General features: G+C 41.8%; 1 protein-coding gene across 16 annotated transcripts in view; it reads right to left on the bottom strand.

Moving 5' to 3' along the window:
• The window catches only part of nav3 (neuron navigator 3), a 370879-nt gene that overhangs the window by 57570 nt on the left and 293770 nt on the right, over nucleotides 1-19539 (bottom strand). For 14 of the 16 annotated variants that reach the window (XM_008401340.2, XM_017302697.1, XM_008401338.2 and 11 more), the window contains 3 exons: nucleotides 11230-11341; nucleotides 3431-3664; nucleotides 1932-2051 (listed from right to left, as the gene is read on the bottom strand). In XM_008401340.2, the coding sequence (XP_008399562.1) occupies nucleotides 1932-2051; nucleotides 3431-3664; nucleotides 11230-11341 (466 nt within the window). The remainder of the gene's footprint in view (nucleotides 1-1931; nucleotides 2052-3430; nucleotides 3665-11229; nucleotides 11342-19539) is intronic. The other 2 variants (XM_008401328.2, XM_008401345.2) reach the window with 1 other exon arrangement.

The raw sequence follows: 19539 nt of genomic DNA, 5'->3' as shown, positions 1-19539 counted from the left end.
TTGCTGTTAAGCTGATCACTCTTTATAACATTCTGGAGTATATGCAAATTGCCATTATAAAAACTGAAGCAGTAGACTTTGTAAAAATTAACATTTGAATCATTCTCAAAACTTTTGGCCATGACTGTAGAACACCAACTTTTCCTGCACAGCAGCCATGTCTTTAGTTAAGAGACGCGGTTCAGCGGGAGAGTTTATGGCCTGCTGATTCCCCGACTCAGGCCACATAAAGCCAGAACGCCAGTCGGCTGATTTATAGCAAAAACAAACTCCAAATGTAGATCACTTTGTTCCAGGATGAAACAAAAACAGACGCTAATAATACTATGTAGTGCAAAACCTCGCAACACCCTAAATTACATACTGTTTTATCACGTTGTAATATAATTGTTTGTGCAACTGGGGCCAAAGTTGTAAAGTTGAAAATACCCGCGGGCCACAACGAATATTTTTGTCACTTAGAAGCACACATACACAAAAAAAAACCAAACACTGTGTGACATATTTGGTTTCTGCTCAACAATAAAATGAACAAAAAAAAATGTTGGCAGATTTTTTTTTTTTTTTGAAAATTCAAGATCTGACACATAAAAAGGTGTTTTCTGTTTCAGTTTGGAAATATTTAGCTACATTTAATAAATTCTCATTTTGTGTAAAAGTCCCTCGATGTTTATAATGGTATGTACAATGGAGTTAAATTAGAACCAAACAATGTGCATGTAATTCACATTTTCGGCTTTAAAAAGGACTTACTCAACAGTAAAATAAAAATGCTTCTGCATCAACTCTAAATTTGTACTGTTGTAAAATCATAGTAACAGGCCGCATAAACTCACTCCAAGGGTACCAAATAGCCCATAAGTCACAATTTGACACCTGTGATATAAAATCACAAGTCTGTCTAGAGAGTTGGTAATAGCGTAAACTAAGCAAGTCCTTAAAATGTCAAAATAAAACTCCAGAGCCTGCTATATCACAATCATGTGCCACCACTAAAGAAATTCTTGTTCAAATGTTGCAGCAACGACCCAACAATACAGTTTTCCAATCTCATGCTCAACTATGCAGAACAGAACTTTGTCTGCGCTGATGAAGGTTTATTGGCATATCTGAGTTTAAAACACCACTTGGTCCTCATGTAAATTAAAACAAGATACTGTAATCAAAAAAGTAGAAACAAAGCTGATGTTTTCACACCTTAATTTCTTCATGTTTAGAGCTATGTAAAACATTTTGTGATACCATAACATACACGGCAGCACAGGAACCAGAATGACAGCAGCTTAAGTTTCCTCTTGTTTCCCATGTCCTTATACCATTGCAAACCTCTGTCTTCAGTAAGCTCATGCTTTCTGAACCCTCAATTTTTCCAAAATACTGTGCAGAAAACAGACAGCATACACTTAAAAGTAAGAGACATAAAGCACATAGGCAAGAGAAGGATAACAGTAAGTAGGCGACTCATTCACTGAATACAATAAAGCAAAATGTGATGTTTTACACTCCAGTCTGAACAACATTAATAATTTAACAGTACAGTAAGTAGAGTCGCTCGATGTGACAAAAACGCTCACAGATCTCTCTCCAAACATCAAAGGCTCAAAGACTCTCATATTAGTTTGATCAGCTCACTTTTGCTACATTTTATATTTTTATATTTTTTTTATGCATCAGCATCATTAACAGTACATCACAGTGCACTCTGGGGTGTTTGCGCTTAAACTTGTTCTGCTGATTGAAGCTGATAATGAAAAGCAACCAGAGAAGCTAATGAAGAAACATGTGAGGAACACAATCTTAATGCACATTGCCATGAAAGAACTTCTTTTTTTTTTTTTTTTTGCCTCCTCCTGTGCTTGGGTTATTCTCTTGTGCATCATCTCGACACAGACACCAGCAGCCACAGCAACACTGATCGATTCTGTCCTCACCTGTCAATGTCGCCCTGCATCTCTTTGCTCCCTCTCTGGGCAATCTCGCGAGGAGAAGCCACATCCGAGGATCGGCCTGCCGTCCGTCCGTAGAGGTGGAGCCCACTGTCGGTTAGGTATCTGCAAATGGACAGTTCTTTAGTAATTGAAATATTAAAACCAAAACAATGGCTCGAGCTGTTCTACATTGTGTTTTATCAAGATATTTAACGATGTGCTTTATCCATTCACCATCAGTTTTGATGTGTGTTTGGGTTCATTGTTCTGTTGGAAAACCCAAATGTGTTAAGTTTTTGAAGTGGAAAGCCTCAACCTGACTTCTTCAAGCATACTTTTAAAGATTGAGGTCAGTCAGTCTTTCTTCAGAAGGTGGTTGGATTGTCCATGTGTGGAAATGCATTTTATTTGTGGAGCCGGAAGGCATCAAAGCTTGTAAGGTGCTTCTTTAATGGTGGGCTTCGTCTTTTAGTCAAATGTGATGCAAGACCTGCTTTACAAGATAGTTGCATGGTATTCCAGTGATTTCCAGTTCCATGCAGGGTGAGGTTTTGCTGACTTTTGGGTTAGCACCTGCCAAAGAATCTCTCTTCATCATAAAGACGACGACTTGGGGTCAAAAGTTTAATTTGATCAAATGGTTTTGATCAAAGTGATCAAAACCATTTTTCAATGGATAATCATCTTGAGTGGCTCCAGCCTTAATTAGTTTGCTTCGTGATTATTCCACCCTTGAAAAATGTTGTTCAAATTAATCCGTCAAAATATGACATCATGTCCCTGACGTGTTAGACGTAAGCTTCTGACCACAGCTTTTTATTATGTAGTAATGATCATTGTTTAAGTGTTTGGAGCATCTTTTATCTGTGGAGTGTGTGCTCATGTGGAATAGGAATAGTTTTACACTTCTCTTGACTTTTTTACATAGTAATCGATGAAGGCCACTAGCTGGAGAGGCACTATAACAAAACTTGTCTCTTTTCTTATTGAGGTAATCTGTCAGCTTATCGAGAGCCAGCAACGTCTGCAGAAATGCATCATCTGAAAATTCCCGTTGGAGGCTTGAAGAACCAAAGACAGCCTTGGTGGATGACAGCAGCCTATTTGTATTGATGCAGAGAGAAAGAAAAGTGAGGCCTTGGGTTGTCGTTTAAATAGCCAGCTAAACATGAATTTCTGAGTGCTTTTTGGACAAAGGCAATATGAAAAGGGCTGAATGAAAATGAATCATGTCACTTGTCAAAAAGACCTTGAGAGCAGTGTTAAAACTACTTAACTACGTAGAGATTCTGCCGCAGTGACACAGACCCGCCTCCCCCTGCTCCCAAATATCTGTGGCCTCTTTCTATTCCCTTTCTTTTTCATCTCTGTGTCCGTTACATTTCAAATTAACCCAAAGCAATTTCTAATAAAGTTTACAAGTCATTGCAGAAGAAGAAGAAAAAAAAAAAAAAAAAAAGAATGTTACAAATTCATGATTTTTCCGTAAATGAGTAACACACCTGGAGGGGTCCGAGTGGCCGCTGTATCGGCCCGTGTTCGGGGCGGCGCCCGCTGTGCTGGACCTGGGCGCAGGATATCCGCTGGGCATGGAGGGGGCTTCGCCTGCCTGGAGACGTGGGGTTTGAGACTGACCAAGACGCCAGGCCATGGGGGAGGAGCGAGCAGCGAGGGCGGGGAGACTCCGCCCGTTCACCTCGGTTGTCACTGTGGTGTCGAAGGTTGTTTCTAACGTACTGCGCAAAGAGAAGGGTAAAAACAGAACAAAATATAAACTTATTGCAGCAAAGTAACAGACCATGTAACTGATTCATCAACTGATACTTGACGTGTTAAGGGCTGATCAAATGTTCAACAGCAGAGTCTCAGTTGCTTTTAGTGCCATTAGGGTGTTTATCAGGCAACCACAGTACAATATTCTTGTTCTTTCACTTTTAAAATTCACTGAGAAATTAATAATAATTAAAGCACCTTATTATAGAAAACACACAATGGCTTAAATGCATAAACACAAACTTCCCATCCAATCTGACTGAGCTTGAGCTTTTTCACAAAGAAAAATTGGCAAGAAATTCAGTCCCTATCGAAAAACTGGTAAACATATTTCTAAAGACTTATGATTTAAATTAAAACCTTTACTGAGATCTACAATTTGCATAAACAGGCTCTGAACAAAGAGGAATTATTGTAAGTCTACAGGGAAAGCTATTCCCCATGTAGCCTCTTTTCACTGACAGCAAATGTTACCAGTTGTGGTACCTTGTTGGAGCGCTCTCTGCTGGAAACAAGGGTACACTGCATGCTTTTAATGAAAGAATCCACAGAGATGCACTGATTTGAATCTTCGGGAAAGATCTGCTATTTTTCTAATCAAATCACAAGGATTATTGCAAATCTGTTGTGCTAGATAAAAACATATTCCTACAGAAACAGAGCAGGATTGTGGTTTTGATTGTGATTTTGACTTATTTCCAGCAAGAAACCACCTAAAAAAGACTGAGTCCAGAAACACTCTTTCACAGTGACTTAGCATTTCCTGCAGTATTTTCATATCTTAATTGTTGGATGATTTGTTTTTGTGAGTGGGAGGAAAAGTCTATTTGAAATCCTGTTTCACTAGACTGGCCGTCATTATGTGGGAAAAAACGAATGCCATCTTAACGCAGCGTCTCAAAGACAGCAGGGAGAGGTGTGAGAACAGCTCTGTGTGTGTGTGAGTGAGTGTGTGTGTGTGTGTGTGTGTTGGCGAGAAAGGAGAGAACACTGCACCACACACTCTAAAGCCAAGTGCCAACATGAGAAGGGCAGCAATGCCAGCCATGTTCATGACTAATCTCTATCAACACCCTCTGAGGCTGCTGGACGCACAATGACACAGGCAATCAATTCCAGGCAATTGCAGAGTTTCAGCAATCAATTAGCCACCATCTAAATCAGAATCACTTAGCTGTTGATAATGCAGGTTGCTAAATCAGCTTATCTGTATCTGAGACAGCAGCAGCAGAGAGAATGATCAGAATGATAAACGGAACGACGGAAAGCAAAAAGAAACAATACCTGGTCTTCTGAGGAAAGTTTCCTAGAAATGACAGTGAAGATTATGGCTTCTTTTTTTTTTGTTTAAATTACTGGGCTCATAAATAAAACCTAAGTTAATGAATATCTAAATGTATTTAAAATGTGTTTCATGTTAAATTAATGGGCCTAATTTAACCTATGGGTTAAAAAAATGTCAAATTTTCAAAATTGGCAATAACTTCACCATCCACAGAAAGATCTAAATACACTTCATTAAAAAGTGTTAATTTATATGCAACCAACCAATTATTAAAAGCATAAAAGCTTCTAAATTCTGGGTAACTAAAATTCAGTAGAGGGACTAATCATTTTCAAAGGAAAAAAATTGGTTTTATGAAAACCAAACCAAGTAGGGATGTACGGATTGCGATGTACCTGAAGATACACAATAAAGGGATTGATTACAGCTACAGCATGGAGCACACACACAGGATGTGCTGCTGTGGTTTGGTTGTTGACTGGTTTTGACGGGTTCCAGCTAACCTGTGCTGGTCCAGACAACAACCGGGCGTGGTCTGCTGTGTAGCTCCAGCCCTCGCACAGTTGTGTTCATAAAAGTCGAGAACAAACACCATAATGAAAACATTTAAGAATACTTAAATCCTTTGGTCAGTGCAACTGTTGGTTACTATGGAGACTGAATGCATTGACGTGGACAGAAATTGCTAACCAAGAGGTCACTGATTTCACAGGTACCCTACAGTGATGGTTTGGTGTCAAGAGATTTGACCAAGTGCTACTTCCCTCCTGAGGGCTGTTCTCAGATCTGTAGATCTCAGATCTGATTCCTCAACATCCTCTGGAGAAGAAAAACTCAATTTCACTTTATTGCATATTCTGATATATTTATCAAATGACTATAGACTTCTAGTAAAATATAATTACATAACCTTAACCCACTCTAAATCAAAACCACATTTTCCAGAGAGCTGGCACCTTTCCTTTCCATCTCTGCTTCACCCAGGCATTGGGTGTCACACACAACTATAAGTAAAAAAGATAAACCTCAGTGGGGATTATTTTGTGCTCTGCCATGAGCTCAGTTGGAGAAGAATGCCTGTTGACAGCAGGGGGAAGTGTATTGCTGAGCAATTCTAAATATAAATACACCGTCTCCTACCCCTGCTAATGAGCGCTCGATATACCAGTCAGTTCTTGGATGGGTTAATTCAATTCATGGGCATTGTTTGGAGATTCTATCTCCAGAGCAATTTGTCACATGTATTGAGCTACTGCTTTGTTCAATATTAGCCACAGTGGCAGCTCTAAACTCCAAATATCTGTTGGCGAAACATTCAGTACAATATTCCGCTCTGTAGGGACCATAGAAACATCAGGTTTGACCTTTTTACCTGAACTGACGGCTGTTAACCAGGTCACTTCAAAATGTTCTTAAGTCCAGCCAAGATAGTGTGTCATTCCTTATAGTTTACATCCTGCTGTTTCCAAAATATGAACGTTTTAATGACCTCGACAGTTGAGTTCAAGACAAACTCTTATTGAACGCCTGTCAATATTCGTTTAATACCCTTTTAATAAAAATGTCTAATACGTTAAAAGATTCAGATCCATTATTGGTTGTATGTTCAAATATGAATTGTGTTAAACCCTGAGTGTCATTGATGTCTACATGAGTTCTGGTTTTTAAGAGATTAAGAGACCGATTGCTTTTTGATTAATTACAAGACTGACTTGTTTATGAACTTTTGTACTTTACTATAGCTTGATCGTGCAATATAACTGAGACGGACCTTGTTTTCTCAAGTTTGAGAGCCTCTACGGTCAGTTTCCCATACATGCACACATGCAGGTGTCAGAACAGTCAAGTCACTTTCCATCTACCATTACAGACTGAAAACTCATCTTCTCCAGAGGTGGCTCTGATTGCCTTCATCATGTCGAATCATACCACTTCACTTCTCGGAATGTCAATTCTGACGAGAACATTGTGAAACGTTGAGAAGTGCCTCTGATTCTGACCCACTATTACCACCGGGCGCATGTCATTTGGTAGTTTCAGGGCCACAGTGATCGCAGATTGCTTTGTGTGGCGGATAATACTCTTTAAAAATTTCATACATGTACTCAAACTGCACAAACAGCCATCTCGTCAATTCCAGAGCAGTGTGTCTGCTCCCCTGGTGTAAACACAAAGCAAACCAGACCCAGTAAAGCCATTATGTTCAGAGTATCCTGCAGCGGCTGCTGAACCCTCGAAGGAGTAGGGACATGGATAGCTGTTGTTGTTGTGCTGGGTTCACTGTCGAGGAACAGTCTGTCTTCAATCACTTCTTCCTCCTTATGTCCACCAGTAACATTTTTTATTGTCTGAATGACATTTTGCTATTGGGCCGAAATCCCTGTCGTAAGAAAAGTAAAGATAGTTAAGTGGATTTTCTTGTTGCAAATATATGCGACTTTGAATTAACCCTTTAAAACATAATGCAAGAGAGGTTAGATTATTGGATGTTTTCGATAGAAATGCTCATCTAAATAAAGATAGTTTATCCCGTGGCTAGTACTTGCCACCTGCAGCACTTAGATTATCCACCAGAGTGCATAGGAAGTGTGTAGCCTTCAATACAGCGAGTCTTTGAGGGCGGCACTAGTTTAGTTAACTAAGGCCTCAAAAATTGCACATCTTAAATCCCATTTTTTAAGTGGCTAGTTTCTAGGTAAACTATAATTACTATTGATTTATCATTTTGTTTGTGTTAGCTTACCAAATGACTTCCAAAATTATGGAAAAATTAGATATTTTTAAAAGTTAAGGACATTGCCTTATCCTACATTTCTTGTGAATTCAAGATTAAAAACATATTTTAAAAAATCCCACTAGAACCACACACCGAACCTCAGCACATATAAAACAACACTGGCAAAAAATAAAGTTGGATAAATAATCTTAGAGCTGACTGGTTTTAATCAATCACAAATCAAAACCAAGGTGTTTCCTTTTATTCTTCTTGGACTTGGACAAGGAAGGAGGCTTTCTCTAACACTTGGTGCTAACCTGATCATGTAGCTGTGAGCAAACATTTCTGCAGCCCACATGCTGAACCTCTTAGCCGCGGGGCTACAGGCCACTTCCCACAGGAGGATTTCATATGCCATCTTTAGCTGCTGCTCTGCTAACCAAGCAGCCATGTGTGAGGTCATTGCCTTGTTGCTGTGATACGCCACACTGAGGCTCTGTTGTTGTGTCTGTTGTATGCTCATGGGACTTTAAAAGTATAAGAGGGCTGTATTAATATAAACTTGCTTTATTTTAGTGAACATCACTGATGTTACACACGCCAAGCCCTGAAGCACTGAACAGGATGCAAAAATATACATGGATGGTTGATCAACGGATGGATGTGTGGATGACTGGATGGACAGACGAACGGCCGGTCAGATGGTTCAATGATTACTACATAGTCATGATAATTTATGTTTGTCTCACTTATTCAGTGTCTTTGCCAGAGTTTGGTAGTAATTTATACATGTAACCATTGGAAAAAAAATTAACTTTGGAAGTATTTAACTGTGCTGTACTTTTTACTTTTACTTCAGTAATTTCATTATGAAGTATCGTTACTTTTACTTGAGTAAAATTTCTGGATACTCTACCCACTGTGAGTAAAGTCGCTGAATGAAAAACAATCTTGATTAGACTAAATATTCACCAGAGACACGTCTGCAACTTTTGTTAAAGTTTCATAAGTTTTATATTGACATAAACTGATGGGAAACAGTTTGGTTTCACTATAATGTTGCTGTTTTGTAATCACGTTCTATGAATTATTTTAATTTTGGTCTTTAACATACCAAAATGTCCACCTAATTTTGCATTTTGGTGGGGATGTAATTTTTAAATATTAAATGATTAAGCATCTGGTTTGATCAGTTACTCAGTACTTCAGAAGCCTTTATACCAAATACTTTTTTACTCTTTCTTGAGTAGTTTCTTGGACGACTACTTTTTACTTTTACTTCAGTAAAAATATCCAGAAGTACTGCTACTCTTACGTGAGTACAGTTTTAGGGTACTCTGCCCACCTCTGGACTTTACATAAAGTCAGAGGTGAGTAAAAGATATTAATGTAAAGTTATGTACATAACTTTGCATTAAAATCTCGATAGGCTTTGCCCTTTTCATGCTTTGTCCTCTGGTAGCTGGTATGTAAACTGGTAGAAAGATGAAATCTCAAAGAAGAAGCAGATGAGTCGACAGAACTGCAACCTAGCAAAAATGGCCTCCTGGTGTTGACGGACATTTTTAATCCTGCTCAGCGATCAAGTTGGCCTGACCGGCCCTTTTTCACAATCTGAGCTCCTTCCTTACATTAAAGCTACGCTCAGAAATCTAGCTCAAGCAGCTAATAATCATTCGCCAGATACCTCATACACACTGCTCTGGTGCCACTGATGCATATAAATGAGAAGTCCCTCCTAAGGCTTTTTAAACACTTCACACCCCAAACCTCCAGGTCCCATTAAACACAGAGGTAATACAATGGCACTATATATATTGATCTTTCTCTGGCTGAGACTCCGCGGCATGGAAAACCCAACACACACTCGTGCGCACACACAACCACAGACTACCATCTGTCATGGCTGTCGGCAGCCTGGCCACCATCTTCCTCTCTAAATGGGGCAAAAACACACAAAATAATAGACTGAGGGAGGAGAGGAGCGAGACGGGGAGTGAACCATTGATCAGGAGGCTGACAAATATTAATGGTTATCATTTGGTCTTTTCCCAAGATGCAATCTTTGCACCTTATGTTGTTAGATTCTCCATGAGGCCAAAGACTCAGTTTATGTAGATGATATCAGGTCTTGGAAGTCAAGATTTGCAGACGGTAAGAAAGAAGAAACCCACTTTTATTTTCTTCATTAAACGCGGAAGAGAGTCTGGCATGGCAAGCTAAGGACAGGTCTGCATCCGACTAATAGATCATTGGAGTGCGACTTGTATTTGTTTGAGGAATTTTGCTGATTTTAACACGATTTTTAATCTACTCAAGTACAACTTAAACATTTCTTGCCTGTCATGACCAGAGGTATGCCAGACATATTGCTTTAAACCATTCAGTCCTTAAGAGCCCATATTTGTCCCTTTCTTTTGATTATCTCTGCAGCACATTATCACTTCCTACACGCTGAAGCAGATCTCACTCATGTTTAGCATTTACAAAAGATCAGATGTGTTTAAGTAGCTGACTGCAGCTGACAGCTGCTTTCAGCTGGAAACATCTAAAAACTCAGAGTAGGCTTTCGACTACTAACCAAAGAAGAGGCGTGCAAAGTGAGGAGGAATTAAGATGTTTATGTCACCACCTCTAAGCATGAGTCACTTATTTTTTTATTACAGAACAAAGCCTAAAATAAGAGCATGACTCTTGAGAATTTTTGCAAAACACAGGCCTAAAAGTAAAATTATACTGCTGCAGAACCAGTTGGTTTTCTTACAACAAATAGAGAACAAGAAAACAATTAATATGAGGAAAACAATGAATCGTGGACCATGACACGTCCTTTGGCTTGAAATCTTTAAGGCATGCAATTCAATAATGAAAAACTCTATTTTTTATTAATCCAGTTCAACAATTCTCATACAGCTAAATGTTATTTCCTTTATTAGTAATCACCTTCACTAAATCTCCTTGTCTGCTCAGTTCTTTGTCAGATCCTTGCATTTTATTCCTGGATTCCTTAGCAGTTCATTCACCTGTTTTCTTCTTTCTTTCTGTTTTTTTAACTTTAGGACTTAGTTTACTGTTGGTTTGCTTTCCTTATTTGCCTGTGTCGGACTAGGATATGGCTTACCATTGGCTTATTTTCTTTGAATGATCCTTCCTGCTTCCTTCCCACATTTTGGTCCAAGCCCACAATGCAGACAGAACTGGTTCAGAACATGGAGCTGATTGGAGCCCAGATAGAATTGATGGCAACCCTAAAACAACCTCTTAAAGCTTGTGGATCCCACTTTTATCCAATTATCCACATTCAATTCTTGCTTCTTTTAAGGCCACTTTAACCCTTGGTTTTCCTCCAGAAAGAGACTACCCTACAGCTATTATCAGCAAAAAATAGAAAAGGTCTGTTATCTGTTTTATCTGTCAGTTTGACAGATAAAACAGATAAAACAGTTCATTTCTCCCACATTAACCCATCAGAGATAAGTCATCCAATATAACCTTTGAGGGATGGAAAATACTATCAGCTGGCCCACCTGTGGCTGATCTGTGTCCCCCGCAGGCTGGACATGGTCTCTTCCAGGTTCTGCCGCAGGTCAGCGATGTTCTTCACCGTCCTCATGCGCCTCGCCTCGGGGTCCTCTCCTGCTGAGACACAATTAAAGTTCGATTCACTCAGATGCTTGGACCTGCACCCACACACTCAACAACACACAACCCTCTTCCATGTTCCAGCATGGCCAGCCACAGCACAGCCCGAGGAGGGGCGAGGACGTCTGACAGAGCGTTTCATCGCTTGTCCCTGAACATCTCAGACGGGGGGAACGGAATGGTGACCAATCGCGGTGGCAGCAAGCCTTTTGCTGACAGTTGTGAGCCTATACTGTAAACAGCCTGTCAGGCTGCACTACATGCACTTCTTTCACTTTATCGTTTTATCCACCGCTTCCCCTCCAGGCTGAAGCAGAAATGTCATGGGGTGACACCACGAGATCCGTCAGTCAGATCAGGACCGCCTTGGTTGGAAAAGCAAGCTCTGTCACTTCTTTGTCAAGAACGGTGGGAGACCCTGCGGCCTACAGCCGCGACAAAAAAAGGAAACTGGACTTAAAAAAAAAGACATCAACATGTTTTCTAGCCTTCTTAGTGTCTGCTTTACAAATGAGCCGATTGCTGAATGGAGGCAACAGAAGTGTTCTCCAGGAGAGATGATAACGAGAGAACTCTGGGCGATGTTTCACAGCAGAGAGCAGAGGGGGTTCACCAAAATATCTGCTTGTCTGATCCAATTAAGGCTCCCTGTTAACTTGTTGAGATAGCCTGCATCTGCAGGCAGTGGCAACAGAATGGGTAATTAACAGGCGGAATGAGGTGTGGCGCGGATGGGCAGTCACTCTCTGCTTTCTAGGGTTAAAGGTGCTTCTAAATTAAAACTACCTTGGCTTCATTGAGAAATTACTCAACATGGGTTTGAACCGGGCTAAGAAGCCGAATCATTCAGTTAGGATGCAAGTGAATTCTGCAGACGTCACAGTGACCCTGTTAGGACACAAAGGCCGCCATGCACGGCACCGGACAGCAGTGAGGCTGGAGTGACGACTCCATTATCCATTTCATTGGAGATTGACACCATTTCAAGACTTTCACTTGACCTTTCATTTAACTTCCATCATTTCCTCCAGCTGCTATTCTTCAAGCAGTGGGGGCCAACAGTGCCTGGTTGCATGAAACAAAGGTTTGCTGCAGTGCTGGTTTTCGACCCTACAAGGTTTCTTGAAACTTTGCAAACACACTAGGATAAATAAATGCTTTTAATTTTACACGGCGACACTAAAGGTATACGCTGTAGGATAACAACGCAGCACATAATCGATGCAGAATGGAACTTTGTTTTCAGGCTTTCTGCTGTGACCGTGTAAAAGACCTCCCAGCTTTGAGGTATTCTTTGTGACAGCGCTCTGTTTGCTTGCCCGGATGCATTGATTTTAAAAGTTCTGGCAGCTTAAAGAAAGAAAGAAAGAAAGAAAGAAAGAAAAAACAAAGAAATCAGAGGAAAAGGGGAAAAATACTGTCACGTCAACTTTAATTCCAATTCTTTAAACACCAGCGAGAGACTTAAATATAGCAGCATTTCTAGCAAAGAACTGTTGCGTTGGGGATTAGATTTTTAGCTACACTGCCAACAATTATAGGATTATTATGGTCTGTCATGCCTGTAGGACTTCAACACACGCAGCAGTCTGCAGTGTAGCGTCAACTATTTTCAAGTCAAACGTTGACCTCAATTATGATCCCACAAAGTGCAAAGCTGTGTTAAGTAATTGAGGTCATAGCTTATCTTTGCAATGCTCACCTCCGACTCCATAGCTAATGTCTACTTTACAGCCGCCTAACAAGAATCAGAGTAAACAGAAATATAATACAAAGCGGCCCGATTCCTGTGATAGCAGTAAAAGCTTCTCTGTCCTGGATTTGGTTTTTTCCGGATGCAGGAGCTAAAGAATGCCCATCGGCACCAAACACCTAACGCAGAATTCCTCTTCCTTTGTGATTCTCCCTTTTTTCCTCCCGTCTATCCATCAACTCACTGAGGCCCCTTTGAGAAATATCCAATTACAATCCCATTACAAAGTGACACGGCGAAATCTGGCCCAGTATTCTCTGTCGTGAGCGGACACTTCATGCAGCATGGAGGCGTGCCTGTGCATTTATGAGAAATTATTTGCAGAGTAGTCGCAGAGGTCTCACCTGTGCGGCAGGACGCCCCGGTTTTCCGAATGTCTCCCTTAGTAAATGCATTAGAAAATGCGCAGACCGTAGGATGTGTGCATGACAATAACAGAATTCCTTCTTCTGAAGTGTGGTTATGTTATGAACACAAAGTACAATGTATTTTAAATGAGATTTTATGCGACAGACTGGGGGTCAGCTGGGTTTTGATTCCAAAACATGCATAAAAGTAGTCCCTGTCGACTGGACTTAGAAACCCCGTCAGTAGACAAACATCAAAAAGTTCATCATTTTGATTGGTTCACCTATTTGCAGATATTTTTCTGTGGAACTTCCCTCCAAAGTATTTGCGGAAAATTTGCTAATTTGTGTATTTCTCTTTTAAAATATCGAAAAACAAATGCAACTTGGGAAGCTGATGAACGCGATGCTACTTCACACGCTACTGGTTGGCTTTTGCAAAGCAGCAAACGGCGACAAATGCCAATGGATGGCATTCATTGTCCTCGGTGCTGACTGGCTGTATCCTCAAAAGTGGAGATGAGAAAGACAGTAGGGTCTGCAGTAGTTCTGACATGGTTCTCAAAGTTCATATTCATGCACTTTCAGCTAAAGTTTTTGGTTGAACTATTAAAATGGGTATTCATAAGATTTTTAGGAGGGCGTCTCAAGTATTTGTGGATTGTAGCTAGTCCTGGTTGGCTGCGGACCCCAAACAATGCAATTACAGGGGGTCCACTGTATTGGAATCATTTTAAACATGATTTAGCTGGTGTGGATGGTACGGTTCTCCTGTAAGCCACACTGACGAAGCTTCCAAAAGTCAATAAGCTATTTAATATGAATATTTAATAGTATGTACATACTGAGGTGTGCATGCATAAAAATGAAAAACAATGTAAGAGACATACATTGAAAAGTCTGCACACACAAACACAGTAATAATGAGGTATTGATCAGAGTGGCTGTGTGATTCACAGCCTGCGAGGGTGAGGCTGAGCTTTTTCTGGAGAGGAGGAATCGGTTTCCCACCATCTGAGGTATTTTTGGGTTTTAATGCTGAATCATTCCTCCACCTGCCAAAAAAGTCAGCAATAATCTGCTCAAAGCTAAAGCTCCAATTGAATACACATTATCAATATTTTCATAACGGCTTAAAAACACAGAAAAGTGGTTCACATAGATGTTTAGCAAAAGACTTCCAAAAGAATATGGTATATAGATTGACTTTCTGAGCAACAATGCAGCAAATTCAAACATTGCTAGGGTTACATTGGGGCTAAGTGTTGTGTAACCGGTGATAAAATGTGTGGTTAATGAATGAGAATTTTGTTGGGGATCTAGTTTTAACATCTGTGATTGAGCATGTGTGAGCATAAACTAAGCTAGCTGATGTCTCATTCCACAGCCACGTCTCAAAAACATCTAAATACTGTCTTCAACTGCCAACAGGGTCCTGTGAGAAAGTATGGTTCGTCCAATAGAGGATTAAGAAAATATCCAGCTTATAGTATTTCTTTCAACTCTGCTGTTCTTAAGATGGCTTCTTTAAGAACTTTGAGTTAGCGTGGGCATATTTCTGGCTCCCTGCATTAAGCTTCACGATAATCCTCCAACACTGGATGAATCCCAACCACCGCAGCAGAGACGAAGGGTTAACTTACGTGGGTGAGGTTGGGGTGAGGTGTGTAGGACCTGCTCCAGGTCCCCCAGCATGGTGAGGATCACCTCCTTATCCAACTGAGCTGTTCCCTCTCGAGGACCTCCCTCTGAAGCCTCCTCCTCTGCCCAGTACCCGTCTTTTTCCCTGCCGCCCTGCTTCCCACCGCCCCTTTCTGCTGCCGCTTCAGCACTGGAACATCCATTCCTGCCTTCTCCGTCTACTCCTGGCCCCTCCCTAGACCTCCGCTGTGACTCGGTCCTTGGGTGGCCGCTGTACGACGCCCGTTGTGGACGCCCACCTGCCGCCGTGCGTCGCCAAGGGACCGGGATGAGGGAATGCTCTGACTGCGAGAGGACCTTAGTGAGGGATAGTGACAGAGATCGAGCTCTGGTGCCCCGGACACCTGTGCTCCTGGTGCCGCCCTCCTTCCTGGGGCTGCCCTGCAGACTGCCCCCCGCCCGCTGCGAAGACGACGAGTAAGGTGAAGAGCTCAGAGGTTGGGAGAGACGAGACGGTGGGTCGGTGAGTTCAAAGGAGTAGACCCGCTGCTCGCCATCACTGAGCAGGGTCAGGTTGGTGAGGGAGCGCTGCTTGATCCGCAGGTTGAGGTTGTCGGGGAGGGGCTGGGGAGGCCGCCGAGCCGGGCTGCCCCCTTGATACACAGAGAACTCTGCCCCTCTCTTCATCTCCTACCTCTTCGCTGCCGGTGGCTCAGGAATAGGTACAATACGTGTGAGTGGTTCCACCTGTGCGCGGCTCTCCCCTTCACATCTTGGTTGCACCTTCACCGAGAAAGCAGATGGAGGGAGGAACCGGAGAACAGAGGACGCAAACAGATAGGTCCCCACGTCCCACGCCTCCCTCACTGTGGTCCAGGATTCAGTGGGCTGGAGGGAAAGCAAGCGGCGGGTGAAGAGTGGGGAGAAAACCACTCTGGAAGGTGTGCAGGTGAAATCCCGATCCATCCCTGAGCCAGCCCATACTCGTGGTTGTACTACGAGCCAGACCAAATCACTTCATCCTTCCACTCCGTCCGCATGTTGTCTCTCTGCCTCACCACGGTCAGGGGCGTGGATGCACAAGCCGCTACATCTCCCGTGGCTCACTCTCTGCTCCTCCTGCTCTCGCTCCCTCTGTCTTTTCCCCTATTTAATGACAGTCTCTCTTCACTCACTCTTATCTGTTCCCCATCCACCTTCTGTCCCTCCTTTAATTACCAGCTCACTGCCACACTTCTTCTGCCTCCCTCGCTGACACGCTGACTGTTCCCCTCTCTTCACAGCGGAGAATAAATGGCTGGTGAAGCCCAGCTCACACACATTCCAGCATGCAGCCTGCAGCCTTCCCTCCTCCTCTCCCGCTCAGCCCCGCTCAGTGTTTATCAGCACTTCTTTCTCTTAATCCCCTTTCATTCTCTTCCTCAGTTTACTTCTTACCCGTCGCTTTCCTCCCACTCCAACACAGTGGGACAGCGAGTTGTTTGGACAGCGCACCTGTAAGCTTGCGAGCTCCCACTGCACCAATCTACCCAGCCGACTTAATTAAATACCGTCTTCGGGAGCTAAAACACTGAGCCCTGCGGCTTATCATGGATCAACCATGAGCCAACGTATTCATATCAGTCAGTGCACACGCTGTCAGCCCCATTTCTGTGTTTCACACCTGCTTTCAATACATGGAAGCCTCCAAAAGAAGTTGGCTCAGAAGCCAAAAATCAGGTCTATTTTTAGATTTATTTAAGCCTTAAAAAGTGCTTTTTCTGTCAATCAGAGATCGTTCATCACAATAGAACATGAACGATAATGAGAGAAATTAGTAGGGGTACAATGGAACACAAAAATTCGGTACATACTTCAGGGTTTTTTTTTCGTAACACGGTGCATACACCTGAGACAAAAGAAAATCACTTTGGACTTGTTTTGATATTTAGACAATCCAGTGTACCAGCTGTACTTGAATGCACCATTACAGAAGACCTGATGCATCAGAGGGACAACATACCATAATGATATTAATGTGCAACCTTTAGGACTGGTTGAACGCTGCATGTCGCTGGGTTTGGACCTTAGCTGTTTTTTTCTCCAGTAGCAATGACATTTACATTCAGACCAACGTTGAGGTGAGTAACGCATTTAGTGCAGAGAGAGCTATGAAACTTATTGGTGTTGAACGATTCATACACTGACATAAAGCTTTGGTTGGGTCTTAGAAGCCTTAATGCTGCAGAGCAGAGATTAGTGAAAACTGGGAGTCCCCTCTAGTTTGAAAGTTGAATTACCACAAACTTAGTTCTACACAAGCCTTCTGCGTGTATAAAGGTACAAAACAATGTCGTATTTGTTTGGTACAAGTGCGTCCGGAAACGAGGGGTCTACAGCAAATGCTCATGATATGAATACAGCTTCTGTATTCAGCTCAGCAGATGCACAGTAGCTAATTCCTGCTTCTGGAGTGAGGAGTTGCGGGGGGAGATGAGCTCTTTTGCTCAGCTAGAGACCAGAACTCCAAGGAGGAGCTTTGTGGAAATAGGCGGGGTTTCGTGAGAACAAGTGTTCAGGCATGCCTAAATGGTTGCCAAGGGAGGTTTTAAGGATTTCTCAAACATGCAAGAAAAAAAAAGTCAAAGTAAAACTTCAGGTATGTTTTTTTCATAAGGGACTAACATTATAATATCATATAAATCTCAGAAAGGTCAATTTTACAACAACAGGGTTCCTTCCAGAATTGACTAAAGGTAAAAAGTTTCCCTTGATTTTATTAAAAGGTTGGAAACACCACAACTATAAAATCCCAGTCAAATATCGTCCAGTGTATGGATGTGACGTGCCAAAATGTGATAACGTTCAAGCAGTGTGGACATTTTGCAAGGCTCAATATGTACCAAAGCAGATATTTGCCAGTTCTCTCTACCTCAATCTTTCTTCTCATCTTTGCAATTTCTGAAACACCATGATAGATTTTAAACAGTTGTCCTGCTTTGATGTCTGAAAGCTGACACCCCTGACATGGGCTGTGCGGATGTATGCAGTAGGAGCAGGCTTGTCATGTGGTATCTGTGGTGTGCGGACTGTTGAACTGCCCTGTCAGAGACTCGCTGCCTCTCCTCCGCAGAGGAAGAGCCAGAAGGGCGAAGGGTACGAAGCGGCTACGAAACGTGTGACTGCAAGAAAAGCGGTTGTACCTAATGGAGTCTAAACAAAGAGAACGGTCAGTGCTGTTGTCTAATTTTGTCCAGCAAATGATGGGCTTTGGAAAAACCAGGACCGTAGCTAAATGTCTGGAATGTCGCTGCCCACTTGACATCCCTAAACCTATAATCACATAGTTTTGTTTGTGCAAGCTCTGCTTTGTAGAGTTCTTCTGGCTTTCGGCTTGACGTCTTTCTTTTCCCAACTTAAGTCTGGCTTTCTTTGATTGTCGATCCAGGCTGAGCTCTATTTTATGCTTTATGATGAGTGAGGAATTTGTTTTCAAATGAAAGCATTTCCGATTTACTTCAAACAACGTAAGATGTAAAGCTCCAAATTTCCCCACAGACACAAACAGCTGGTTAAAGTATGACAAGCTTTAAGAAAGAAAACAATTCAGACCTGAGGAAGCACCTCTGATGGATATGTTTGAAGACTGCAGCAGCAGTCATTTGAAACTGGATAATGGAAGCGAAACAATAGTTTGCTGTAAGCCAACTTTTTGTTTTCAGTGCTGGGATGTTGGTTGAAGTTCTCTTCCAGCTCTTTGTCAAATATTTTCAACTAGCAAAATGCACCTAACCTAGGAACCTCTGTAGCAAACCACAGAGAAGACGACAGGAAGTGATTGGATGACGATGGTGCGGCATTTTTTCTGTCTTATTGTGTGAACAAACTTAGTCACATGTGATGTTTAATGTGCTTCTTATTTAACAGAAACACCTGAATTGCGTAACAGTGTTTAATCGACATTAGCAGAAAGTTTTGACCTCATTTGCTATTGCCGTATTAGCTCTGAGTGAACAGGGCTTCAGATTATAAACACGAGAGGCTTTGTCTTAAAAAAAACATTCTAACTAAATCTGACACTTTTAAAGCTGCTCTGCAGCATTAATGAGGGCAGTGAAATGCTTTTTATGCAGTTTATGTTTCTGTTTGACTCATTTGCATCTTTATATTGCATTTATTAATGTTCAAGTACCGCTATTAGATAACTTCCAGGTTCTAACAGGCATGATGTTCCAGCTTTACCCAGCTCGTCAGTCTGAGAATGACAGGTAATGGTGATGTAAATCCACACGGCTGATTCCCTCCGACAGCGCTGACCTTTTTCCTTCTATTCATTAAACAGGAACAAAACCTGGCTCCCCCAGGTAAACACAGCTAGTTTTATGCTGTAGAATTTGCACACAGATAAACTAACTGCAGCTTTTTTTCCCTCTTCTTGAATAATTTTGCTTGTGAACTTGCAGATCAGAACTGCA

Source organism: Poecilia reticulata, linkage group LG23, assembly GCF_000633615.1.
Source record: "Poecilia reticulata strain Guanapo linkage group LG23, Guppy_female_1.0+MT, whole genome shotgun sequence".
Lineage (NCBI taxonomy): Eukaryota > Metazoa > Chordata > Actinopteri > Cyprinodontiformes > Poeciliidae > Poecilia > Poecilia reticulata.
The sequence above is the reverse complement of the archived record's forward strand: the minus strand, read 5'-3'. Positions and strand labels throughout refer to the sequence as shown.